The following is a 26959-nucleotide window of genomic DNA, read 5'->3' as shown; positions in this document are numbered from 1 at the left end:
CACCACGGACAGTGGCACTTGTAGCTCGCTCAGCGTACTTCGCTTTTATCTGAATTACTTTCACCTTAGTTTAGGTATGGGAGGAACTGACATTTCATCACATAGAAACAAATGTAACTGGAAGACTAATTGTTTAAAAGGAAACAAATTACCAAATGTCTAAAGAAGCAGAAAGTATCCAAATGAAATCCGGTTCGGGAATAGTAGATTTAACACAAGTATGAACAAAAAGTATAACGCAAAAAGTTAAATGATTATTGTAGCATATTTGCATAGTAAAAGGAATGTCAGAAAATGTCAATTATACCAGGGAAAGCCTCAATTTATTCCACTATTTATTTATTTACTTTTTTTAAAAATGGAAAAACACACAGACTGACATACACACACAATTCATTTTTTTTGCACCATTCACACCTGCATTATTTGGAAGTTTGAGGCGAGCTCTTTGCTGAACATGCGACTTCATTCCGTGCTCAGCTACCCGTGTTCCCTGTACACAAAGTTTCCTTTAACCGTGGCTTGCTAGATGTCAGATGGCGAAGCGACAGCGTCACATGACCATACTCCCTTCTACATACCACCTATACATACAACCATCCATTGTTCTAAACAGCACTTAAACGACACTGTGTACGCCTGCCAGAATGCCCTCTACTGACTTCCAGCCTTAGAAACTCCCGGAAGGGTTCAATGGCCATGTGAAAAACCTCTTTGCTGATTTACCACCAAGACTTTGCATCTGCTGACCATCGGTGATGTCATCACGTGAACCATGGTTCTCTCGTTGACAGAGAGGATTGACTCAAAGTGGGCAAATGCACGTCAGTGTTGGTGAATGTATTGGTATCAACTTACACGCAACTAACATCACTCAGCACAGCCTGACATGTTCTTGTGTGCTGTCCATGGTACTGAACTGCTTCTTCTTTTTAAATTATAAATTGCAATTGATTCGCCTCAACAGTGAGGACCTGTGTTTTCCAGTCCTGGTCCCAGAGTTCACACATACTGTTCTGCTTTCTCAAGCTTACCTCTATTCAACTAATTAATGAATGCCTTGTTATTTAGTTGATGAGTTGGGTCACATGGACCGGAAAAACCATTAAAATGTGCAAAGCAGGAGTACTTCCAGACTAAAGTGAACACTGATGCAGACCCTGCCCATGTGTTTTATTTAAACTGCAGTCACTGCTTATACACAACACATTGTGTCCAATATTAATTTGTGTGAAATGCAAACTCGCTCTCATAGGATCATCCAAAAAAAATAATTGTTGGTATAAGGAATAAACAGTCTAAAACTGGGTAACCTTTCTAGAATGTCACACTGACTGGGGAACATGCCTTACACCAGTACTGGGTTGTTCGGTCATGACAATGGTTAGAAATAACCCAAATGTTCTGATCAATACTCAATGACCTTTTTAGAATGGAAGACACAATTTTAGTCAAAGCCTAAAACAGCATCTACAAATGTCAGAAAGGTCCATGTAGGCTTTGGCTGACATACATAATTCATATTACTTTCTCAAGTGTCTTGGACTCTACTCCTTGTGTGCTAATGTATGCAGATCTGTCATATTCTTAGTTGAAGGAGATGTAACAAAAATGGTCAAAACCTGACAGATCAAACCCATTGGAAATCATGACATTATCAACGCAGGGTGAAGTTTTTTCACCCTTGTTGCTAAGCAACATTTTCAGTATAAAACTGAACAACAACTATCATGCAGGATTAATTTTCCTTGAATCAGTATTTCAGTTATGGGGAGGGTGCATATTCTTCAGCAAACACATTACGGTATTACAGGGGCATGAATTATGAAAGCAACTGTCCCACTGACCAAAACACCAGCTGGAGGTTCTCACCCCCCCAATCCATTTTTCTCCTCGTTTCCCCTTACATAGATTGGTCGTTTAGCAAAGTTTTAAAAAGTACACTCACTGTGCAGTGATTACAATAAATGGTGTCTGAAATGACTGGTTGGTCTGGATGCAAACTAAATCTCAGCCCTCAGAGTAGAGCTGGAGTGTGATTATTTCAATCTCATCAGTTGCAACTGTTTTTCAAACACAAAACCAGCACTTTCTAAAAAAACATTATTGGTGTATTTTGATATTTTGTCAGTTTTGTTGAAAGCCTTTAAAAGGTAACCCATGCTATTCAAAAGTTTATTACATAGCCCATGTGTGCTGTATACATTCAAAACTGTTTTACTATATACTCGCAAATTACCTTCTACAAAACAAACAAACAAAGTTTCAACAATTTTAAAAAAAATTATCTAACAGCATCAATATCTAAAACGTTTGCCATAGAATTAGAAGAACATTTGTTTATACATTTCTTTTAGCACCATGACTACTGGCCTACAGGTCTGCAGCTTAGAGATGGAAAAACAAATGCCAGTCAATACTGTAAGACAATGACAGTGTCTGTTCTGAATATCCCAGAATCAGGAGGTTTTCAGGATGGAACCCATACATTTCCATGAGTGTCTGGCGCCTGTGTGTATGGTATATTCCATATCCATGGCTGATCTGAAGAGAGAAGGATAGATAATGTAACATTAATATATATATATATAGAAACTTTTTGTGTGTGTGAAAAGTTACTGACTTGCTCTTCAGCAAGCAAACATGACAGGTCTGGTATTCTCAAACCTCCAATCACTTCACTGTTGATCTGGATCTACAAAGCTGAGAAACAAGTGTATTAGCGCGGGGATGACTTGTCGCTCAGGGCAACAATCTCAGTGACACGCCCCCTCACACACACACACTTATTAGTAAGGTCTAGTTCTAAAGAAAAGATGACATATGTTGAACAGTGGTGTCCATGGAAACTAACAGAAACCACTGGATTAAACTGAACCATGAAAAGAGAAACCCAGGAGTTGATAGCACAACTGCTCCATAAACACATGAACAAACCAATAGGGCTTATGAATCACTCTCTGCTGAAGAAAATTGCATTTTGAAAACACAATTCTGGCAGGCAAAATTTATGCATGCCTATCTCTCAAACCATGACAATGCTCTTTAGCATTGAACCATTTTAAGACAAATATAGCAGTAAAGAGGTTTCAGTGGGTGCTTGCACCAGAGATTATGAAATGCTTTGAGAAAGCATTCTAAAGATGAAGCTGACTGTACAGAACAGACCCCATAACAAAATGGTATAGTTAATCCATTACAGCTGCATCTACAGACAGAACAGTCCTGTCCATGAACACACACTAATCTGCCACTCTTTCAGAAATATTACTTTATTAAAACCACACATTCTAGGTGTACAGCTACAAGTCCACAGCTAGTGTTAGCCATCCTCTAGCCCTTTATCAGGGGTTATGTTCTGAATACAGGGCTGGCTGGATGTTTTTGGATGGTGTCTACTCTGAACCTGTCAGTGACACTGACACACAAAGACTCCAGCATGCTCTGCCCCCAAATCCCTGCAACTACCAACTCATTCTTAGTGCAGTGTTGAAAATGGTCTGCTACCCAAATCATGTCCTTTTAGCAGAGGCTCTGTGGTCAAGAGATTAGCCAGTGATGTGCAGTGTGGCTGAATGCACAAAGTGGTAGGGAGAACAGTCTGTAACACTACACTTAGAAAATCCAACTATAAGAAAGAGGTATCAAAAGATATGACCAGTGCAGGTAAAATATATGCATTTCTAAGTTTCTAATAAAGTAACTGATGAGGGTGCTTCTAAATGAAATTTCTTTTTTGTTAATGGCAGTTGCTTTTTACAGTCTAATCATAGACAGCGGAGAAAGGCACTGTTCAATTAGTGCAAAATGCTTACAACCAGCCAGGAACATAATTTTAAAGCAGTTTAATTCCATCAGAATGAGTATAACAACACTCACCACAACCATTAAAGTCTCCCTGCGGACATGAGGAGCATGTGAAAACCACATGCTAATTACCTAGACAATTAACAATCTAAGTAGAACACAAAATCCTGACTGTTCTCCATCACAATTATAAGGAACATTTCTTCCGCAGGGCCCTAGGGCGGGGCGATATATATCTAAGTTCAGATATCTGTCATTTTGACTTGAAATGTACTATTCGATTATAATCTAATGTTCAAACACTTTATCTAGTGTAATTTTGCACAAGACTTCAAAACAAGTATATATTTTTTCACAATAACAGAAAAGGAAACAGATCTCTCCCCCAACATCTACATTAGACTTCACCATCTGTCAAAACTGAAAACTTCCTTTCTTTCTCCCTCAACATCTCCCACCTCTCTTATCTCATGCTTGTGCTCGCTCACCTACACTTTTCAACCCAGTGTCAATACCATATTGGTTTGCTTTTTTTTTTATTTTATCATTCTGCTGATAAATGTGGTAAATATATTACCCAACCCTCTAAAACTGTACACTGACAACATAAAGGAAAAGCACACATTAGTGATAAAATCACTAATGGGATGGTAGCGGGGTGCTACGCTTCCCTGAACTATTAACAGCACACCATTCTAATATTAATCTACGCTGCTCTGACACTTCCTGGAATGTTCTGCGAGTATAAAGGTTGGTGCTTTTAGAAGCCACTTTACCATGCCGTCTACTTCATAGATAAGCATGGTGAGAGCAACAAGGTCTCGTCTCAGTCTTGTCTCCGTTTGGGTTCGTGTAAGGGCTGAAGGCATCATCTCATTCACTTTGAGCTCACCTCCTGTTGCAGTTTACCTCTAGTCCTGTACCGCGAGCCCTGCATTGAAACACTGTGTCTTTACGTGCGGATGACACAATGTTAATCACACATAATGAGCCTCTAAGGCATTTAGAATATTAAAAGCCTATATGGTCACATTTATTCTCCAAGACTAAACGATCAATTCTTATTTTAATGTGTTAGAATTATGAACAATCTGAACATGTCACAATCCTAAACTGACCAGCAAACACACAAACAAACAACAAAAAACAAACCACCCAAAAAACGACTCTCCACCGGGCAGCTGTCTGATACTTTTCAACCCAATTCCTTTCTAACTCATTTGTACCATATGGTCAATTACCACATTTGGCCTTAGTCTTCCAGTGAGAGTAAACGAGTTTTTCTGGTTTTCTTTAAGTACAGGAAATGTGTCAAAATTATTTTCCATGATAATCGAATATATACAACAGACAGGTCGTACTGTTCACACCATCTTTAAAAACATTTGCATCACAAATGAGGAAAAACGGAGCCACTTTTACTTGTGTGAACAGAGGCTTAGACTACCCCTCTATCCCCTGTAACTAGTATACAGAAAGAGAAGAGGCTGCTATATTGAAGTGAAGGTGGAATCAATATTCTAACTCAAAGGTGCTCAGAAACATTTGAGCTTTTCGAGTGAACAAGAGTAGAAGAAAGGAGATGATATTTCATTGTCTTGCATGTCTAGTACTGAAGACATAACTCGTACAGACAGAACTAACCTGCCTGACTATCTGCACGTATTACTGAAGAACTACTGCATCTGCAGAGAAACTGAGTTTTCTAGGATTGGTAATGACTGGAACTTTCTGATATTCATATTAACAGAATGGTTTTATTACACATGAGAAAATTATTTTGTGACTCTAAGAGTGACGAAGAGTCCCAAGGCATTAAACATCATCTTTGGTGTGTATTCAGGAAAGGTTCTAATACTCTATAAATTATGTGCAAATAATAACCCGTGATGTGACATGTTACATAAGTCACAAAGCATCGATTTCACAAAGCTCTGTTAAACATTCAAGCAATTCTAATATCTCTTTTTTCCAATATAAAATGAAAAATGAACCAATCTAATTTGCAGAGTGTTCTTCAAATTTTCACAGGCCAAATAATGAAAAGTGTCATTTGGGTTACACATTTTTACAGGTTATGTGAACTCAGATTAAACCTGGTCTAGATAAAATTACTCAGTTAATGTAAATTCATGTCTAATCCCTCCAGCAAAATGCAGAGCACAGAAGGTAATAACGCGAAAGGTTCAGGGCATGATTCTGGATTTACCTATTAAAAGCCTTTTGAAATTATGGGAGTAATTATACTCCAGCATACAGTCTGAAACTAAGTGACAAAGCTCTGTCACTAACTCATTCAAATGTGCCATATCCTACTTAAGGAATATTCAGCATTCAATACGCATTGCATGAAGACAACAATGCCAATATTTGAGCAGTTGTTCAAAACCGATTGCTAAATAGCACAATTACACACGTAACTAAAAAAGGATTACTTTCAATCCTTTTTCATGCAGGTAAACACAGACTACAATTAAATAAAAGCTACTCTACCCTGTTCTACCATGATACTTGATCATGTTTTCAAAGTCAAATGAAAGGCAAAACTCAAGAAAAATAATGAAAAAATGGACCAACATATTTTGATATTCACATAATGGCACTTGCATATATAAAAAAGGTATGCCAAAAATTGTTTAGTCTTCATGACACTAGGTGTATAATGCCACGGTCATCTGATGATGTCCTGTGTCTTGCTGTACAGCACATGTTCCTCATTTTCAAGCTGCATTTTTTGATTTAATGGAGTATGTAATTTAAAAAGCTGCCTGTGTAAACTGATAAAGTATTGCAAACAGATTATTTCCCAGTGGACTTTTTTTTTGGTTTGTTTTGAAAAGCTAATTTATTATAATCCAACAGTGTCAGAAATACCATCACTAGTTCTTGTGGAGATAATTTACCATGAATGTTGCCAAGTGCTGGTGGTTGCAATAGAATGTATTTATTTTTTTTGACTGGGCGCCACATATCTGTTTCCAAAAATCTTAAATTACCTGTCTACAATTGTCCCATCAGACTTGTCTCATCTGTGCAATTATGGTGTGGCATGAATTCTCTGAGATGTGCAAGCTTTCTTACAATTGGAACCTCTAAAAGGCAAAACAGGCATCATTATACTGTCCAATACGTGGGAGGGATGCAGACAACAAACTGTTATTCCCCAGACATAAGCACTAGCATGCACTAACTGTAATGCACAGAAACATGATACGCAACTTCCACTCAGTTAATAAACTACTATTGCATTTATACTGCATTTATTGATGGTCCTTTGTTTAAGGGGAGAAATCAGTACTCTTTCTTAAGGTTGTGTCACATGCAAAGGATTATGGGAAACATACTGCAACCTGGTGTTATTAAACACCTTGCTCAAGGACACAAGGATGGTTGTGCATTCAACAGTAAAATGTAGCAGAGAAAAACACTGCTCACTGGAGGCAGCTAGTGTATTGGGCAAGAGGAGATAATGTCAACCTTCAGCAGAATGACTGGAGAACTGTCTGTACTTATTTTGACTTTAAAATGAGAAAACCATTTGCTCATAGTTTTACAAGGCCAAAAAGTTACACCTATTCCTTTCACTGTTGAGCATTACTTATGTTTGATATGAACCACGTGTGTTATCTGAACAAACAACTGTGTAGGTCTATTACACTGGATATCTATACCAGCCTGTGTGCTACAGACTGACGAAAAAAATTTTTTTTGCCCTGCCACATGCCATGTAACTTGTAACATGGATAAGAGCCCTTGGCCAAGTCAACCTCTGCTATTAAAGGCATGCACTGTCACGCCAACCACAAAGGGCTTCTGCCTCAGTTCATAATCTGATGATACCCTCCCGTTTTGATGGTGCTGATCATTACCACGACATCTTTCCTTGTGTGATTAGGGGTCATATAGCCAGTGCGTCACAGCAAACATCAGCAATGCTGGTGAAAAAATGGTGACTGACAAATTAAGGACTGAGCTAAAAACAGCCAAAGATGAGCAATTATAGATGTTCCTCAGCATCTATAATTTGACAAGAAGGCAGTACAAATACATGGTCTAAAAACAATTTTATGAGCAATAAAAAAATTGCATTGACAAACAGATTGCTAATAGCAGAATAAAACATTGAGTCTGGGTGTAGTGGGAGAAAATGTCATTGAGTCTGGGTGTAGTGGGAGAAAATGTCACCGAGTCTGGGTGTAGTGGGAGAAAATGTCACCAAGTCTGGGTGTAGTGCGAGAAAATGTCACTGAGTCACAAGCCATTTTTTCCACATCATCCTTTCAGATCCATCACTGAACGTCTGTCACACTTGCAGTTCCAATAGCTGGCTTTAGCTCGTCACATGAATGAATTACAGAATTGCAGAACCTGTTATTTCAGATAAAGCAGATATTCATTGTAAATCATGATTTCCAGTTGGTGCCAGTTGGTGCTCACACTTCTTTCATGAAGCAAAAACATTATTTTAGCAAATCTCAAACACTGGAAAAATAAATGCAATTAATTTCTTAGGAGCTGTTATACCCATGTGAGAGCTGTGTCCTTAGGGTGCTGAGAGGCATTGTAATTTGAACAATAAAACCTTTGTTCTCATACAAGGACATCACTTTGTTTCCATAGTTATCATGCACCAGCAGCTATGAATAGCAAGTTGCAAATAAAAACACAAATATACTCTGGGTCTTTGAACTAGTATTGGATGATGTATGGAAGGAAAAAACTGAGCTCAGGATAAAATTACTGTCCTTTCTCCAAAGAAAATGTTCTGTGGTTTCACTGGCTACCCAGAGACAAAGTGACCAACACAAAGTGACCAACACATTTGATTAAAAAAAGCTCAGTTCAGCATGCTCGTTTATTTCCCTAAACTCTGCATAAACGCAACGTTACATGTTTGTATGAGGGCTGGATTCACATCAGCTCAGTTTGGACCCTGTCTCTGGCCTCTAGATTCTCACCCCCATCCCCCATCCCCACCTCTGTTCAGTTAACATTTAGTCACTGAACAATATGCACTTTCTAATAGTTTAATAGTTCTAACTGGGGGGGAAAGACAACACACACACAAAACATTTGAAACACTGATCCAAACGCTAGTCTGATGTATGTATACATGTCTTTTTACAGGATCAAAGCTCGCACTGACTGTGGGAGTTCTATGCAAGTTTAGACTGCATAAATATTAAATATATGAAGTTAAATCTGTAGTAAATCCATTCTCACCTCTACTGGAGTAGCGATGTGGTGGCAAATCAAAGGGTACAGGGAGACCTGTGCTGGTGGTAGACATGGGAAAGATGTTCTTCTCCACTGGAATTGTGGTCATGTTCTAGAGAGAGAGAGAGAGAAAGTTAATAAATGGAGCTGTTAAAAGTCAGAAAAGCCCAAGACAATTAGGAAAGTCTGTGGAGGCCCAAGCTAATGGTATGTTTACAATAAATCCGAACCTACAAGTGGAAAAAAGATGGCCAAAATAGCCTCAGCGTTTCAGTAATGAGATCTACACGCTGAATAAGTGTGGAGGTGGCTGGATTCAAAGGGCAGGAAGAGATCACTAGCTTTAGAATGTCAGCTTTTGTTTTAAGGTTTGCGGAGACAAACAAACTCGTTAGGTGAGTCAGCAGCAGCTCTGTGTACACCGTCGCCTGAACATGGCTCCTCTGGTCGCCTCAGGGGGTTTGTCCAATTATGAGTTGTGTCTTCCTTTTACGTGTCACAGTAAAGACACCCACAAATGTGGCTGACCCCACTGGTATGGATTTAAAATCACTCACTAATGTGGAAGGCATCAAAAGTGTGCCCTCTGTTTCATCTCTGTTCTCTGCATCCTTTTCTCTCTCTAGAGGTTAAGATAAGGGGCTGTGGATCTGCACTGTAACAGCAAGTAAAGTACTACCGATCCCGTGTACGCTGACAAGCACTAAAAGACAGAGGGCTGAATCGCGAATCGAGTGATTCTTCTGTGTTTTAGTACAGGTTGGCTCCGGCTAACATAGCTGCCACTCTGCTGGTTTTGACTCTCAGACAGTCATGTGTATGCGGATTTAAGAAACCTTTTCTATTCATGGTAATGACGGGTACTTTTGGATTCAACACATCTTTCTCTTACATTTACAGCATTTATCTGATGCTTTTATCCAAAGCAATAAACAATTATGACTGAATACAACTGAGGGATAAGAGCCTTGCTCAGGGGCTCAAACAGTGGCAACTTGGCGGTGGTGGGGCTTGAACTGGCAACCTTTTGATCACAAGTCGAGTAATCTGCTACAGCTTACGCCTGACTGCTGATGAGTGGGTAGCCTCCAGCTGCTACATGGCAGCACTGTATAATTACAGAGACCTCTCAACTCAGCAAGTGCCAGAGGTGCTGAGTGCAAGACAAGGGGCATTTCAGACTATCACTAAATATGAGGACTTCATTAAGAGCCCAAAGAAGACATTGTTCAAATTGCACAGTCTATGAACTTCTTAAAAAGGTAAGACTAACTGAAGTGCTGCTGCAATAAACATTAAGAGACAGAGTAGAACTGGCCTTGTGAAAGGAAAACAAACCCCAGCAAACTCTGGGTTACTGAACTGATTTCATTTTTGAAAATGTCTGAGGTATGGCACTTTTTATGCTTGACAAAATATAGAAGTAAAGTGAATAAGCTACTTCAAGAATATATATTTGATATGTCCAGCTGAGGAAACTTGTGAGGAATGAACAATTTTCAGAAAACAAAGCTCTTCATGAAGATCAGAGAGCATCCATCTTCAGGCCAAAGGTTTAATATTTCTGACATGAAAATAAAACAAACACTCTTGTGCACTTAGACATAAACATACTGGGAAAACACAACATGCGGTCTATAGTAGGAAATGTCATCACAAGACTTACAATGACCTCAGATAGAGTGTGCTGATGTGCTGTATAACTTGTATACAACACCTTCTGCATAGAATATAGCTAAAATAACCTTAATGAAGTTGTTGAGACTTCTAAAAAGTTTGCTCCAGGCATGTAGTGATCGAACACTAGCTGGAGCTTGAGCTCTGGCAGTTATTAGCTAGCTAGACAAAAAACCAATTCAGAAATATTTGGAATCTTGGCGCATAGAAACACAGTACTATATAAAACAAAGTAAAGCCCACTCTCACCAGGGAACCAGACCAGGATATCCACTCTCACCATCCTCATTTGCTATGCTCAATGAACCCCCAGCAGCATTCAGATGACAGAACAAGAAATTGACGGAGTCCAAACAACACAAAATCAGCCTCTATGTGCGCGTGCATTAAAGACATAATGTGAAGTAACATGGCTAGTTTTAATATTAGCTAGCTTACTGAAGCACGTCGTCATCATCCAGATAGCCAACGTGCTTCTTCTTCAGCATAACTGATGTGCTCCCATGCCAGGCAAAGGCAGCTTTGCAAATCTTTCAGTTCATAACCCTTTTGCCTGAGTTAAGAGTGAAACACTTCATCACTTTGGAGGTTTTTGGCTATGAAAGTGTTGCAATCTTACTGTTCACGTCACTTCAGTAAGCAGTAATTGACATTACACAGGCTATGACATTACTAATCAAATGACAATTAAATTAGTTGGCAACTCATTTCGTTTAATCAAATACATTGATTATATATATTACACACACACACACACACACACACACACACACACACACACACACACACACACACACACACACACACACACACACACACACACACAAACCCCTACCTCAGTCCTCTCCACAAACTTTACTGTAATCAAGTCCTCCATTAACTGAAAATGCTTGGGATCCTGCAGCTTAGACTCCTTTTCTGATAATGAATAGTGGCAACATTAAGTATTTAGGCATTAACATTTTGTCCAGGCTGTCAGACCTATTCAGCCTTAATTACATACCTTTACAAGAGAAGCTGCCCTCAAATGCTGGCCCAACCCTCCACTAACCTTAATAGGATGAATTGCTAGTATAAAAATTACAATTAGGCTCTGTATCAATTATATCTTTTCAGTGCTTCCCGTCACTTCAGACAAATGGTTTTAAAAAGGTTACATCTCTTGACATTACTATCACACAGTTTTATTGGCCCAGAATCAGACTTTCAACATTACAGAAGAACATACAGTGGCTTAAAAGCATCTGATTCTTTTTCTGTGCTTTTTAGCAAGGAAATATACTCAAATATACTCAACAGCAGACTATTAATAACTCATGGCTAGAACCTGAACAAATACAATTTCAGAATATTGCAATCTCAGATGTAATCTTTTAAAATACATATATGCAACAATTACAAAGCTTTCAAACCCCTGCCACTAAAACATCACTGGCACTTTATAAATACACACCAATTTGGTATAATCCTGAATACAAAGCAACACACCTCTGTATTTCTCCTCATGGAAAAAAGGATGTAGCAGCTCAATCACCTTTTCAAAAACAACTGCTTCTTATTTCCACAGAAATAATACAGAAATATGCTAGATGGTCATTATTTTCTTCAGTATGAATGACTGAAATTCATTATTTAATCAAGGATAAACAATAACCCCCTTCATTCTTCAGCACTTACAGATAACTTAAATCTGCATAGCTCAAATAAACTGAAAGCTAAACTTCAGAGACCTCTGTCTAATCCTGACAGCACACCAATAGCACCATTAACAAAATAGGAAAATTCAATAGATTTTCTCCCTGCCCTTAGTTTTGGATACAAACATTCAAAAATATTTATTCTTCAGCCAGTAATGCAGAACTCATCACACAGCATAAGATTTTCAAAATGGGTTTAGCACATAGAGACACAGGTTCACAATGGTCTCTTAGCAGCAGCATAGCAGTGAAGATTTCCTACATGGTAACAAATGTACGCATTCTGGACATCTTTAGCTCACACACACTCATTGGTCTTGTACCATTCCAGCATCTGATGCTTGTTAAGAGATCTAGCAAAGCATCACTAACTCTCGCCAAGAAAACTATTCCATCCAAATGAAAAACAATGCACTTATATAAATATCAAATCAATAGACAAACATCATCATAGGACACATTTCACTAGAAAAACATATTACATCTTAGAAAAAGGAATAGCAACCTTTACTGAAAATCCTTTAAACTTAACGTTAAACACGTCAAAGGATTAAATTTTATACAATTAATTTATTTACATCCCCCTTTAATGCTTGTTGATACCATAAACTGATTATATAACAACTTATGACAATAACAATTTATTACATTTAAATATACTTCGACAAACACCATGTATCGCCATACATTCTTCAACCTCATGTAAACAAAGTTTACATGCATCATCACACACACTCAGGAAAGAAGGCACTCAACACAAGCTACAATAGAAGTAAGCTAAAGCAGCAGAAATAACCCCAAACACTGCCCAACACGGAGGAAACAGGAGACACTGATCACAGGACTGAAACTCAGGTTAATGGAAACCACAACCCACCCATCACCACCATAAGATAGCACACATATAAAGCCTCCTGATAACACTGTGTGCCTGAGGGTCAGGGCATTAACACCTGACAGGACACAAATCCAGCTTTGCATCCCACTTAGGAACCATATGCGTTCGCACACGCACACACACACACACACACACACACACACACACACACACACACACACACACACACACACACACACAAACACACGTACGTAGGTTTGTTTCTGCTTATGCTGTTTGATTGGTCTTTCTTATTATTTAGTATTGCTTTGGATGTTGCTGAATGTCTGTCATATTGGTTAGGATTTGTTCATATTGGTTCATTTGTTCTGTGTTTATTTTCATCTTTTATCTTTGTTTAATTTAATTTCATGCACTTTGTATTTTATTAATAATATTTAAAAAAATTCTCATTTTAATATTAAATTCATTTATATTTTTATTTAATTTGATTCCTACTTAAATCTTTAAAATGTACCTTTATTTTAATAAATTGTTTTCTTTTTTATTTTTGGCAAACACCTCCCTAAGGTAATAGGTCTTGGGATGTAAAAATAAGAAGCGTATTACATGTCAATGTAAAGCACTTTGAATCTCCACTCTATGTGAAAAGTGCTATACAAATAAACCTTTCTTGCCTATATTGCTGGTAATACACAGTATGTCATGGTAGTCAGCCCCTGCTAAAACAGTCCACCTCTGAAACAGTAACTTGCCTCATTTGTAACGATCTATGATTTTTGCAATTCTAAATACCTAAAGACTGCTATACATCCAATGAAAAGATCTGAAAAAACAAACAAAAAACAAAAAGCATGCCATTAAAACAATAAGGTGGATAGGTGAAATACTACTATTACTATTATGAATAATAATAATAATCTTGAACAAAAAGGGGGGCGGGGGCACAGAAACACATTATTTATCAATAAAAGAACAAACCCTTTCTCCATCCTCTTGCAGACCCATGGTTCTCCCCCTTTACCACAGCTAGTGAACTGAACTAGACTGTTGCTTAGCAACTTTTGAAGTAATTCAGCAAGGACAAAATTACCCTGTGAGCATCTGTAGCCAGCACAAAAGCTGTCTGCTGTCTCTCTTCCTACTGAGCGAAAAATAGAGAGGTGTGCCTTGCACAGCAAGGTATAAACTCTAGGTTTATATGCTATGAGGGATTTAAAGTGAGCTTGATGCTTTACTACCTAGCAGATGGCTGACGTAAGGCAAAACTTCAGAAAGAACACACTGTGCACTTCAGTTCACAAAAGAAAACAAGGAATTCCTGCAAATGGACCTTATTCTAATTTAGAATACAACTAACAAGTTTAGTGGAACTGGGTCTTATTCTAATTCAAAATACAATGAACAAGTTTCTGAATGGTATGCAGGCAGTCCTCATTTCATGCCAAAGTTTATTAAGTTTACTTTAAAAGCAAGTTGAAAGTACAAATAAATAATGATTGTATTATAACTATATATATATATATATATATATATATATATATATATATATATATATATATATATATATATATATATATATATATATATATTAAACTATACTATTAAATTTTTTTTACAGAACACACAAAAGGCAAATGATACATGTGTCTGAGGATATGGAGAAACACAGAGGGGAGTGATCACTTTATTGTGTATGCCTAATACATACAGGAACAATTTTAAAAGAAAAGGGCAGGCGAGGTGTGGATATGTTGTACAAGTATATATAAATCATACTGTATTTAAAAGTGCATAATCAGTATTTTAAAAATTATTTACAGTATAAATACATATTAAAAGAACTTAAGGCGAATACCTATTTCTGGGTCAAAACAAGTTCACGAATGAAAGAGGCCAATAAAGGTTTACAATGTATACAGGGCACACAACCCTGATAGAGATGGGCAACTGATACCAGAGAATTTACAGAGAACTGTAAAACGTACGTTAACCTATTTGGTACAACTATATATAAAGTGTACCTAATAAAGTTATATATCAGCAATAAAGATCCTATTTTTGGCAGAATATGCCCACAAGTTCTGGTTTCAGCCAAAAAGTTTTTTTTTTGGCTTTAATTTTGATTTATTACTGCTACTATTATAGTAGCATAGTGAGAAACACCAAATGTGCATCTTTACAGCAATTCATTAAGCTCTTCAAAAAGGTTCTCAGTATAACGCCTGTATCTGTATAAGCTCACAGTGGTCATTACTTTATTTTGAAATTTTCTTTGAGACACATGATTGCAAACACCTTTAGTCAACTTTATGTTTGAATTCATTTGAGTTTTAAATGAATGACATTTATATCCACTTGAAAGGTTTTTTAAGAAATGATACTCACAAAGGCTGAAGGCAGGTAAAGAACTCCAAGCTCATAGGAACGAACCATCATTTGAGTATTGTTTTTCTCCAGGGCGCCCCATGCAGCTTTGGACAAATTGGCACTGTGGATCCATGCAGGCAAAAGAAACAGGTGAAATATTTCTCATTTTTAAATATTGTTTAGGTTAGAAACACGGTATGTAATAAAACTAAAAGGCATCTAACCTCTAAGAACTTATGTACAACGTATTATAGATAAACCGTAATTACTAGGCATGTAGGCACGAGAATAAAATAAAAAGAAATCAATGTATCCTCTTATTATTAATCGAAAGGAGAACAAATGCTTTGAAACTTCACACATGCCCCAGCAAAAAAAATCTCCAGGATCTGGGAAACTCTGATTCAAACCATTGAATAAGGAATAAGGAAAAGGAATGTGGTAGACTGTGGCTCAAGGTGCTGCATGTCTCATGCTTTAATCTTCATGAAAGAGAATGAGTAAATCAGTGCTGCTGGACCTGCTGCCAATGACCTGCGAACAGCGCTCCAAATCATCTCCACTTCCAAGTACAAAGTTGCCATGATACAAGCAGTCACTCCTCAGACGGGCTGGCAGTTCAAACTGACCAGAGACAAAAGTCACTGTATTTTACAATCCACAGGGATCTCATTCTACAGCTCACAGGGATCTCATTCTACAGTCCACGGGCATCTCATTCTAGAGTACACAGGCATCTCATTCTAGAGTCCACGGGCATCCCATTCTAGAGTCCACGGGCATCCCATTCTAGAGTCCATGGGCATCTCATTTTCTCAACTTAAGCAGCACAAGAAGCCTTTAGAGTACTATTCATTCGGATGCATCACGATGACCTGCAAAAACAAATGAGCACGGAAACCTATTCTTGCTCAAAGTCCATGACACTAAATGGACAGAAAATTAATTCTATACAACCTCAAACACCATAAACACCAGGGCCAAAGCAGCCCTATAAAATCAAATGGTTATGATTCTGCTGCTAGATGATGAGCAATGATGAGGCTGCCTAAGCGCAATTAAACATAAACAAATCAGAGACATGCTTAGTAAATATGTGCATATGAGTCAGCAGGAGTCCTGGAGGATTCCTCTCAAGTGAACACAGCTCATATAGGCAGAAATCAAACATTTTCACATTTTCAAAAGATGTCAGACTACAAATGGTGCGAGGATATTGGGTAGGACATGAGCCAGCTCATGCTGTGCAGACACAGCCCTGCATCTCTAGCGTGTGGTTTTAGCACCGAGGACTTCTCGACAAAACACCTCTGAGAAAATGCTTAGTTGAAGATAGTAAAATTCAAATGGCATGCTAGGGATTTTAAATAACAGATCTCTACAACCCAACAATGTAATATTTTGGGGGGAAAAAGTAACACATTTTGCACTGAACCGTTTCATTAATTCAGTAATAGTTTGCCTAAGCATGCAAAGTTGACTGAAAATGAAGTAAACAAAGTTTTTTATAATAATGTATGCAATTACTCATTACATTAATGGGAAATGAATGATATATCATCATTTATAATCATACACATGTGCATCTCAATAAATTAGAATACCATCCCATCGAAAAGTTAATTTATGTCAGTAATTCAATTCAAAAAAGTGAAACTCGTATATTATAGATTCAGTACACACAGAGTGATCTATTTTCAAGCGTTTATTTCTTTCAGTGTTGATGATTATGGCCTACAACCAATGAAAACCCAAAAGTCAGTATCTCAGAAAAGATACATAAGACCAATACAAAAAAAGAATTTTAATACATAAATGTTGGCCTACTGAAAGGTATGTACAGTATATGCACTCAATACTTGGTCAGGACTCCCTTTGCATTAATTACTGCATCAATGCGGCGTGGCATGGAGACGATCAGTCTGTGGCACTGTTGAGGTGTTATGGAAGCCCAGGTTGCTTTGATAGTGGCCTTCAGCTCATCTGCATTGTTGGGTCTGGTGTCTCTCATCTTCCTTTTGACAATACCCCATAGATTCTCTATGTCAGGTGAGTTTGCTGGCCAAACACAGTGATGCTGTGGTTATTAAACCAGGTAATGGTACTTTTGGCAGCTGCCAAGTCCTGCTGGAAAATCAAATGTGCATCTCCATAAAGCTTGTCAGCAGAGGGAAGCATGAAGTGCTCTAAAATGTCTTGGTAGACGGCTTTAGACTTGATATAACACAGTGGATCAACACCAGCAGATGACATGGCTCCCCAAACCATCCCTGATTGTGATCACACTAGACCTCAAGCAGCTTGGATTGTATGCCTCTCCACTCTTCCTCCAGACTCTGGGACCTTGATTTCCAAATGAAATGCAAAATTTACTTTCATCTGAAAACAGGACTTTGGACCTTTGAGCTACAGACCACTCCTTTTTCTCCTTGGCTTAGGTAGGATGTTTCTGATGTTGTCTCTGGATTATGAGTGGCTTGACACAAGGAATGCGACAGTTGTAGGCCATGTCCTGGATACGTCTGTGTGTGGTGGCTCTTGAAGCACAGTCTCCAGCAGCAGTCCTTGTGAATCTCCCCTAAATTCTTGAATTGCCTCTTCTTGACAATCCTTTCAAGGCTGCAGTTATCCCTGTTGCTTGTGCACATTTTTCTACCACACATTTTCCTTCCTCTCAACTTTCCATTTATATACGTGGATACAGCACTGTGCAAACAGCCAGCTTCTTTAGCAATGACCTTTTATGGCTTACCCTCCTTGTGGAGGGTTTCAATGACTGGCTTCTGGACAACTGTCAAGTCAGCAGTCTTCCCCATGATTGTGTAGCCTACTGAACCAGACTGAGGGACCATTTAAAGGCTTAGGAAACCTTTGCAGGTGTTTTGTGTTGATTAGAGTGTGACACCATGAGTTTACAATATTGAACTTTGTCACAATATTCAAATTTTCTGAAATACTGACTTTTGGGTTTTCATTGGCTGTAGGGCATAATGATCAACATTAAAATAAACGCTTGAAATAGAACACTGTGTGTAATGAATCTATATAATATACAAGTTTCACTTTTTCAATTGTATTACTGACAAATTAACTTTTCGATGATATTCTAATTTATTGAGATGCAGCTGTATAATAAAAATTTGTTAAGCTTTTTTTCCAGTCTACATTCTCCATTTTTGGTTCAAAATTAAAATGATTTTATTACAGAGAGTCCTGTTCTGCCATTGCTTCATGACTGAATATGAGAGCTGAACCTGAGAAAGCTACAGAAGAGAGAGAGGAAAAAGCAAGCAAAAAGCACACACGACAGTGTTCACTTGAAGTATTAAAGTCATGTGCTCTCCAGCTCTGCCATATACTTCAACATCCTGTTAATCCCCAGAAAGTACCACAGTCCGAGAACTCTATATCACAGGAGTGCCTATGATACTGCTGACTTCACATGCTGATTCCCGTCCTGTGATTTGGTACCACCAAGAGCCAATCTGAGAACTCTCTCTTATTGCTGGCTGAACAGTTGTTGGCAAGAGCTTGTCATTGCCAATAACACAGGCCACATTGCAAAAACTACAGGTGACAGTAGACCACAGAAGCTCATCAATGGGCTGACAGTATTCTTGGTATGTCATGGGGTTTAAAGTACAGGGTACAATTAATGATAGCCCACAATTGACACATCATATAGGAATCTCTGTAGATCACAGATGTTGGTGTTTTAAATGCTTTGCATATGCAGACAGTGAAGAGGAAAGGTAAAAACAGGAGGGCTCTGTGCTGCCTTACTGGTGAGAAGATTAGAAAACTGCAAATGCAACAAGACAGAAGCCAGTGAAGGCAGCGGTGACAGACCTATGGGTTAAACTATGATATATAACACTATCTGGAAATGCAGGGATACTGAAACAAAACGGACAGCTACCACAACAGTGTCACACCATCAGACCAAATGATTACATTATCCATTTGGAAAAATATCAAACTTGAAAGTAATCAGTAAATTCCTACTTAGTGAATGAGATTTAATTCATTTTTATTATCAATATAATATTGTTATAGGTCAATACATTTTACTACATTATTAAGCAAGCTATTAATTATGTGGTTTAATCACATTTTTGACCAAATTAAATGCAAGTGTTACATAACTGATTTCACACTTTCAACATCTAACCTTGTAACAAGAAACCAGGCCAGCTGAGAGAAGTCCGGTGATGCCCTTGTGTAGATTTTGATGTGGGGCATAGCACTGCTTCTCCCTGATGTTTCAGCCCTCCAGTGGCTATTTGTGGGAGGTGGTGAGAGGGAGTGAGTGAGTGAGAGTGAGAGTGAGAGAGAGAGAGAGAGAGAGAGAGAGAGAGAGAGAGAGAGAGAGAGAGAGAGAGAGAGAGAGAGAGAGAGAGAGAGAGAATCACCTGCAGTTTAGACACTTTGCCTTAATAATTATGTCTCCATTCAAATGAGGTGATAATGACAGGTAATTACTGGTTGAGAAAGCACTCTTTATTTAATATGAAGAAATATTCTACAGCACATTGAGTAACTTTGTCGGGTTCCATTAATCATTGTTGTAAACTGAAGCACAGGGAATTTAGAAATGGCACAGTGACCAAATATCACCGAAGTGGCTTTTCCATTTATTGAGCTAAAGCTGAATATAAATAGCCCACTCAAAGCTGGTGGCCCTTTAGGATACTGGGACAATGGAAACATTGGCCACTTTTGAATTTACATTTACAGCATTTCACAGACGCTTATCTAGAGCAATTTACATATTTATTACTATTACAGTATGTGCGCTTTCTGGAGCTTCCCATGGCCTTGTTTTTACTAGCAACATTCACATGCAGAAACTCGCAGGAGCTGAGCTCAGCAGTGGGAAAACTTCCAAGAACTTTGTGGAACATTTTTTAATAGTTGCTCGGTTGGCAAATATTGCTGAAGATTATAGACATCTCAGGTGGGAGAGGGACGTGAATGTGAAGAACTTACTGGAAATAAGAGTGGAGCCAGAGCTGCTTCTGCGCTGTCTGTATACTGTAGGGTAAGGAGCCGCCAGCTGCAGCAGCAAGGATAATGTTAGACATTCAACAAATACCAGTGTCTTTCATCTTCAGTCTTCTTTTACTCATCTGACAACCTTTCCTCCAAGTGCTTGACACCTTTTCTGACAATAGAAGTTTAAAATATAGGGCATATAAAATAATGCTGTATGCATGTAAATATTAACATTTAAATGTACAAGTTTTATTTTCAAATTATTCCCCATTGATTATGCCATTTTACTTTATTGTTTTATACACTGTGAAACCTTTTAACCTATTCGTCACAGAACGATCCCCTTCCCACTGCTCACGTGGTGCAGCCCGCCGCGTGCAGTGGGAGTTCACCGACCATCTGATTTGTAAGCCCTTGTCAGCGCACACACCTGCACCTTGTGAATGGTCATGTATGTGTGTACGTATTTAAACCCCGTTGGTGTGCGCCTCTTTGACGGTCTTTGATTCTGTTTGTGATTCTCGTTATACATGTACGTGTGTCAATGTTAAACGTGTTCATCCCGCTTGTTCTACGCGAGTGCCGTTGTGTTTAATGTTCGTGTTTGTCTGATAAATGTCTGACTATGTCGAGGGAATCCTGCTCAGTATGCAGAACAGAGCAAACCTACAAAAGCAAAAGGAAAGGTCCCTGGTAATGTGCTGCCACCATTTGTAGCCACACTTTCTGAAAGATGAACACTCACAAACCACAGTGACAAAAAAGTATCATATTAAAAAAATAAATAAATAAAATAATGGAATTCATTGCCATGGATGCCCCACAATTCTCTGCTGTCATGGTCACTTTTTTTCATGTATTCCTGTAAAATTAAAAGGCAATAAACAAACAAACTGGTTTTTAGTTTTGATTTTTGGCCCAGGGTATCCAGAATTTCAGTTTCAGCCAAAAGGTTTCATTTTAGCGCATCACTAATTATCTCTCTTGCTCACGTTACCTTTTCAGTCAACATCAGATAAAACAGAAACCATAAAAACTATGCTAAAGAATTTTTGACTACATTCAACAATTGTATACACAAATTCTGAGAATTGCTTATTTAACCCTAACCCTATCAAAAAGAAAATGAGTACCTGGGTAGCCTTCCAAGCTTGTTCGAACATCATCCACGGAAGGATAAACCTAGAGATCACACAAACAAACAAAGACTTATTCAACCAAACCTCAGTTATTATTTTCCTCTGTGTGTGGGTGTTGGTGACTGAAGAAGAGAGAGAACCCCCCCCCCCCCCCCCCAAAAAAAAGAAGGCATTTCGTCTCTCTGCACAATCACACTTCAAGTCAAAGGGTGTGGGTAAGGGGAGTGATCTGAATTTTAATCATTCACTCTAATGTAGAGTTGGGCTATATGGCATTTACTTCATGTAGGCGTGCATTAGAACATCTTTTGTCTGCAGTGAAGGCTCAGTGGGCTGCCATGTGATGCCCACTGACATTTAACAAGCTCCATCAGGGAAAATCAATCAATCTGCCCCTCCACTGGAGCAGACGTTCTTTGACACGACTGGAGAATGTTTTCTGCAACTATAGTTTTGCTTTATGTGCAGTTATTTGGCTGCAATCCCATTTAACTGCGCACAGGTTCCAGTGAAGCAGGTCTACACCCTGTCGCACAAGTGCTTCACCAAGATGGGAGGCTTGTTCTCTCTGGTGCACTCACAGCCGACCACTTTAGGTATTCAGACCACGGACTGCGCCTCGCCGAGCTGGGGAGGGGGATGCGCTAGACTCTGGCATGCGGCCATGCAGATGTCTAGTTAGCTGCTCCGTCTCTTGGAAGGAAGGGAAAGGTACAGTTCTGCTTTCCAATAAAAACAGCCAGCTGAATTCTCATAAGAAAAATGCTCACGGGCAGAGAAAGGTGTTTCATTTTGATTTCTGTAGATAAATGATATTTTCTTTGCTGTTCCACTTAGGGGCATAACGGCATTTATGAAAGAAATAAAACAGCTGTAGTGAAAGCATTCATTGGGGGCAATAAGTAGGGCTGGGCAGTATACCAGTATTAAAGTGTCATGATTTGGATTTTGCCATACTGCGAACACCCTGATAAACACCTAAATGCAGAGTCAGAAACAGCCCTGCTCGCAACATCACAAACACAAAAACAAACAACTGCATCTAGCAAACACAGAAACGCTGCTCATTTGTGATTCGAGAAAAGGGAGAGAAAACAAAAATAGATGTGCACGATATATGCGAGGCCAATATTATTTGCTGATAAGGATTTTATTGTTGTCACTTTGGTTCACTTTGGCTGATAATTACAACCCAATTTTTTTTTTCTGGGTGCTTTAGCTTCCAGCCATAGGATTTCTTATACCTGCACCAGTTTAAGGCAAAAATGGCAGCAAATGTTTGAGAAAGGTCAGAAAATAAAGTGAAATGAAACTATTTTTGTTTGTGTTAACTGCAACATCTGTGTCAAGGATTCCTCCTCCACATGGTGGCTCCCATGGTGCTGTGCGCCACGTTTTGATTTGGTTCCTTTTTGGTTTCTTTCCCCTTGTCTCTTGTCTGGTGTATCCTTACCCCGTACTGGTTGCAGCTGCTTAGGCAGAGATTGTGGCTCTCTCCTTGTGCATTTTGTTGTTTTTTCTGAGTTTGCATCATGATCTCAGTATTTTTCTTTTATGTTCTTTGTCTTATGTTTGGGTTTGTTTTTTTGCATGTCTTCTGGCTACGTTTCATTCTGGTACTTTGACCACAGATTGCGCCAAGACTTCTGAATATGGATTTGCCCAAATTAAACGTGACTCATCTCTGCAAATACATCCTGCCCACCTTACAGAACAACTGACCAAACTAGGGAACACCGAGAGAGCAACATCGCAGTTTGTGTGTTGCAAGCCTCTCTGTGCTGTCAGGTTTGTTTCTTGTTATCTCTTTCAGTTTGTGACTTTTGTTTGGTTTCTGTTTTCATTATGTTGTCTGCTTTCATGCCCATCTTTTAAACTCTAATCTGTGTAATGAATAATGATTATGGAATTGCTCCAAAAATGTCACTCATCTCCAGATGCATTCTGCCTTGTATGCTTACAAATTTTGTGATGATTTACCCGTGACACGACGGATTAATTAACGACGCACTAATTAACATGCTTAACATGTCTTACTCAATGTACTTCATTCTTTAAAATGCATAAACATAAAATGATCAATACGTTGTAAAATGGGGGTAATGTATTTATTACACACATTCCTCTGTGACTTTAGTCCTGTCTGAATCCACCACGACAGTCATTTTACATTTACATTTATGCCGTTTAGCTGACCCCTTTATCCAAAGCGACTTACAATTATGACTGAGTACAACTTGAGCAGTTGAGGGTTAAGGGTCTTGCTCAGGGGCCCAACAGTGGCAACTTGACAGTGGTGGGGCTTGAACCAGCAACATTCCTATGCTCCCATTTCAGAAAAGATTCTGCCTTTTTTTTTTTTTTTGCTACATCATGATCTGTAAAAATATACCCAAATTATTTTCATACTATGCTAATTGACATGTCAGTAAATATTCCTCAAATCGTGTGGAAATTAGTTTTCATACTGTTTCTCAAGCATGGAAGCACTTGAAAGAAAGCATTAACTTGCATCACATACTTTGGTATTTACTTGCCAATCGCCTCAGAGGAGTGACACTTCTAGCAGATGTAAGTTAATTCTGCTACATGCAAGTAATCTGTTAATGTTTAAACCCAAATTCCCAGTCAATTGATTCACTCGCACAACACATATATTGTGGTGATGATGCTTCGTGATGATAGTGGATCAAGTCTCCCACATGCTTATAACCCTTCCTCACAAGCATCTTTCGTCAGTTCTTACGCTCTTCACCGAGCTAAGAACACCTCACCTCTCTCTTACCCAATCAATTGTTAGTCCGCTTAACAACCATTAACTCAGTTTACAATTCTAATTGTCTACATTTTCTACTGTCACTTTGTCAGTCTCTGAACTAGCTTGTTTAGCTTCACGAACAGTTACCTAAAATGGGCTTGCAAACAACTTCTCGGGTTAGAAAGAAGACCTTAGGCCCTGGTCTGCAGTGGAATCCGACAGGGAGTCCGGTTTCAAATGGCCTGAGATATGGAGCATTTGTGGAAAATGTGAAAACTGAAATTGCCAGGTGCCCTGCCCACCTCTCGGCCCTGCGTCGGTGGCGAGATTCATCTTTGATGATGATGATGCTGCTGCTCGACCTTGGAGGGTGCTATCATGTTCGGTCTGATGTCGACTAGGATGAGCTGAAGCTTCATCAGCCATCCGCAGCTGGTCAGGGGGGAAGCATGAAGAGCATTACACCCCATTCATTTCTCTGTCGCAGCACGGAACTCAAGTTAGAAGTCAAATGGCCCTCGCCGCTCCCTTTTCAAAAGTTGAGGTTTGCCATGTTTACATTTATGGCGTTTAGCAGACGCTCTCATCCAGAGCGACTTAAAAAAAGTGCTTTGTCATTTACTCAGAATATCCTAGTACAGTACAGTAGGGTAGAGTTCAACATACCAATGAATTAGAATACTGCAAAATACAGGAATCAATGCTGATACCTAGAAGTACAAAATACATAAAGTCCACAATAAGTGCTAGAGTGTGTTAAACAACATAAACAATACCTTACAATAAGTACTAAATTTGTCAGTCAATATGGGAGCAGTGTCAGTTGTCCTGTTCTGCCACCCCGTCCCAATGGCGATTAATCATCGTCTCCCTGCATTCCCAGACTTTACAACCAAGCTAATGGCGTCCTGAAGTAAACTGCAGTATCAGTGTCCCAGGGTGCTAATGCACTAGCACACCCGTGGGCAGAGCTCTCCTGTGGAGCTGATTTTGCAGACTCTGCGTCATACTAATGGTTCAACCACTGGCCTACAAAACTGTGGTGTGCAGAAATAATCAGGCTCCTTGTGGCCCAGGCCTTCTGGACATGTGACCAGCTGTTCGCTTGTTTTGCTGATCCAGCCTGTGGCAGGCCACCTCCTTCACTGCGTTGTGGAAGCTTTCATTGGCTTGCAGCAGCAAGGGCCTGGAGTTGCCTGAAAAAGTATGGGCACATTCCACTAGAGGAATGGCTGTGTTGTGGGCTCTGTTTAAGGGTGTTTCTGTAGGAGACATTTTGGCAGCTGCTAGCTGGGCTTCACCAAATACGTTTGTGTGCTTTTATTGATGTGGCTTCGGTAGCTCCTCTCTGTTCTGTCCTCAGGGTCAGGGGTTCAGTGCCTGTTGGGTATACCACAAATCCCTAACTAAACATGTTGTACTGAACAAATCGACTAAAAGGGAACGTAGGGTTATGTATATAACCACTGTTCCCTGAAGAAGAGGAGCAAGGTACCACACAGGCTGCCTTGCCTCACCTTTGAGCTCAGTGAAAAGTGTTTTTTGAGAGGTATTTGGAACTGGGAAGAGATGCTTACAACTAAGGGTTTATAAACATGAGGATTGAGACTGATGTGAATAAAGGTCAGACATAATAAATCTTCAGACAGACAGGCAAGGGCATGATAGCCCATATTGCACGTGTTTTATCTCAGGTCTCTTCTTCAGGGAACAACCCTGCATTATTAACCGCTTATAGTGACTTTATTAAATATCAACATTTGGCATTGAAGATGCTGCTGGTTCAAAATTGCATAATAACAGATAATGCTGAATTAAATTGTGCACTGGAAATGTGTACATCTAACAGCCACTTCCATCTCTGTAATTTATACTGAGATTTCTTAATAATAATAATAATAATAATAATAATAATAATAATAATAATAACAATAATAACAACAACAACAACAATAAAATACTATATTAAATAGTATAATTAAATAATTAAATACTTTTTGGTATATCATGATGTACTCGTCTTGTAATCAGAAGATTGCCAATTCAAGCCTCACCATTGCCATGTTGCCACTATGGCCCTTAAGCCTCAATTGCTCAAGAATTAGTCATAATTGTAACTTAAGTCGCTTTGGATAAAAGTGTCAGCAAAAATGCCGTAAATACAAATATAACTGTTGTCTGGATAGTGGAAAAATGTGATATGGATTTTAAAAAAATCCAAAGGAAAAAATCCAGCCCTTTTGAAAATTCAAGTTGCCTTAGGCATACGTTTAATTCTGCCTGACCTCGCTGTACTTAAAATCAACAGAAACAACTAAATGCTCACCTATCCAAAAGACTGGCAAGGTTGGAGAGGGAGAGGAACGTTCTAGGTTTATCTTAACACTTCTCCAGGCATGCACACGGCAGCCTATGCTAAGGAGCAAAGGCAGAAACAGTTGTATTAGTGGGACGTGGTCTG

At 38.9% G+C, this 26959-nt stretch overlaps 1 protein-coding gene across 7 annotated transcripts in view; it reads right to left on the bottom strand.

Moving 5' to 3' along the window:
* Positions 1 to 254: 254 nt before the first annotated feature.
* Positions 255 to 26959, bottom strand: part of tdp1 (tyrosyl-DNA phosphodiesterase 1) — a 37706-nt gene continuing 11001 nt past the window's right edge. For 4 of the 7 annotated variants that reach the window (XM_081722026.1, XM_027001517.3, XM_081722023.1 and 1 more), the window contains 6 exons: positions 21735 to 21783; positions 20596 to 20662; positions 19778 to 19885; positions 15625 to 15727; positions 9031 to 9136; positions 255 to 2544 (listed from right to left, as the gene is read on the bottom strand). In XM_081722026.1, coding sequence (XP_081578152.1) covers positions 2471 to 2544; positions 9031 to 9136; positions 15625 to 15727; positions 19778 to 19885; positions 20596 to 20662; positions 21735 to 21783 — 507 coding nt within the window. In that variant the 3' untranslated portion in view covers positions 255 to 2470. The other 3 variants (XM_081722025.1, XM_081722024.1, XR_014125642.1) reach the window with 3 other exon arrangements.

Source organism: Electrophorus electricus, chromosome 10 (assembly GCF_041902795.1).
Source record: "Electrophorus electricus isolate QZ-2024a chromosome 10, ASM4190279v1, whole genome shotgun sequence".
NCBI lineage: Eukaryota > Metazoa > Chordata > Actinopteri > Gymnotiformes > Gymnotidae > Electrophorus > Electrophorus electricus.
The sequence above is the reverse complement of the archived record's forward strand: the minus strand, read 5'-3'. Positions and strand labels throughout refer to the sequence as shown.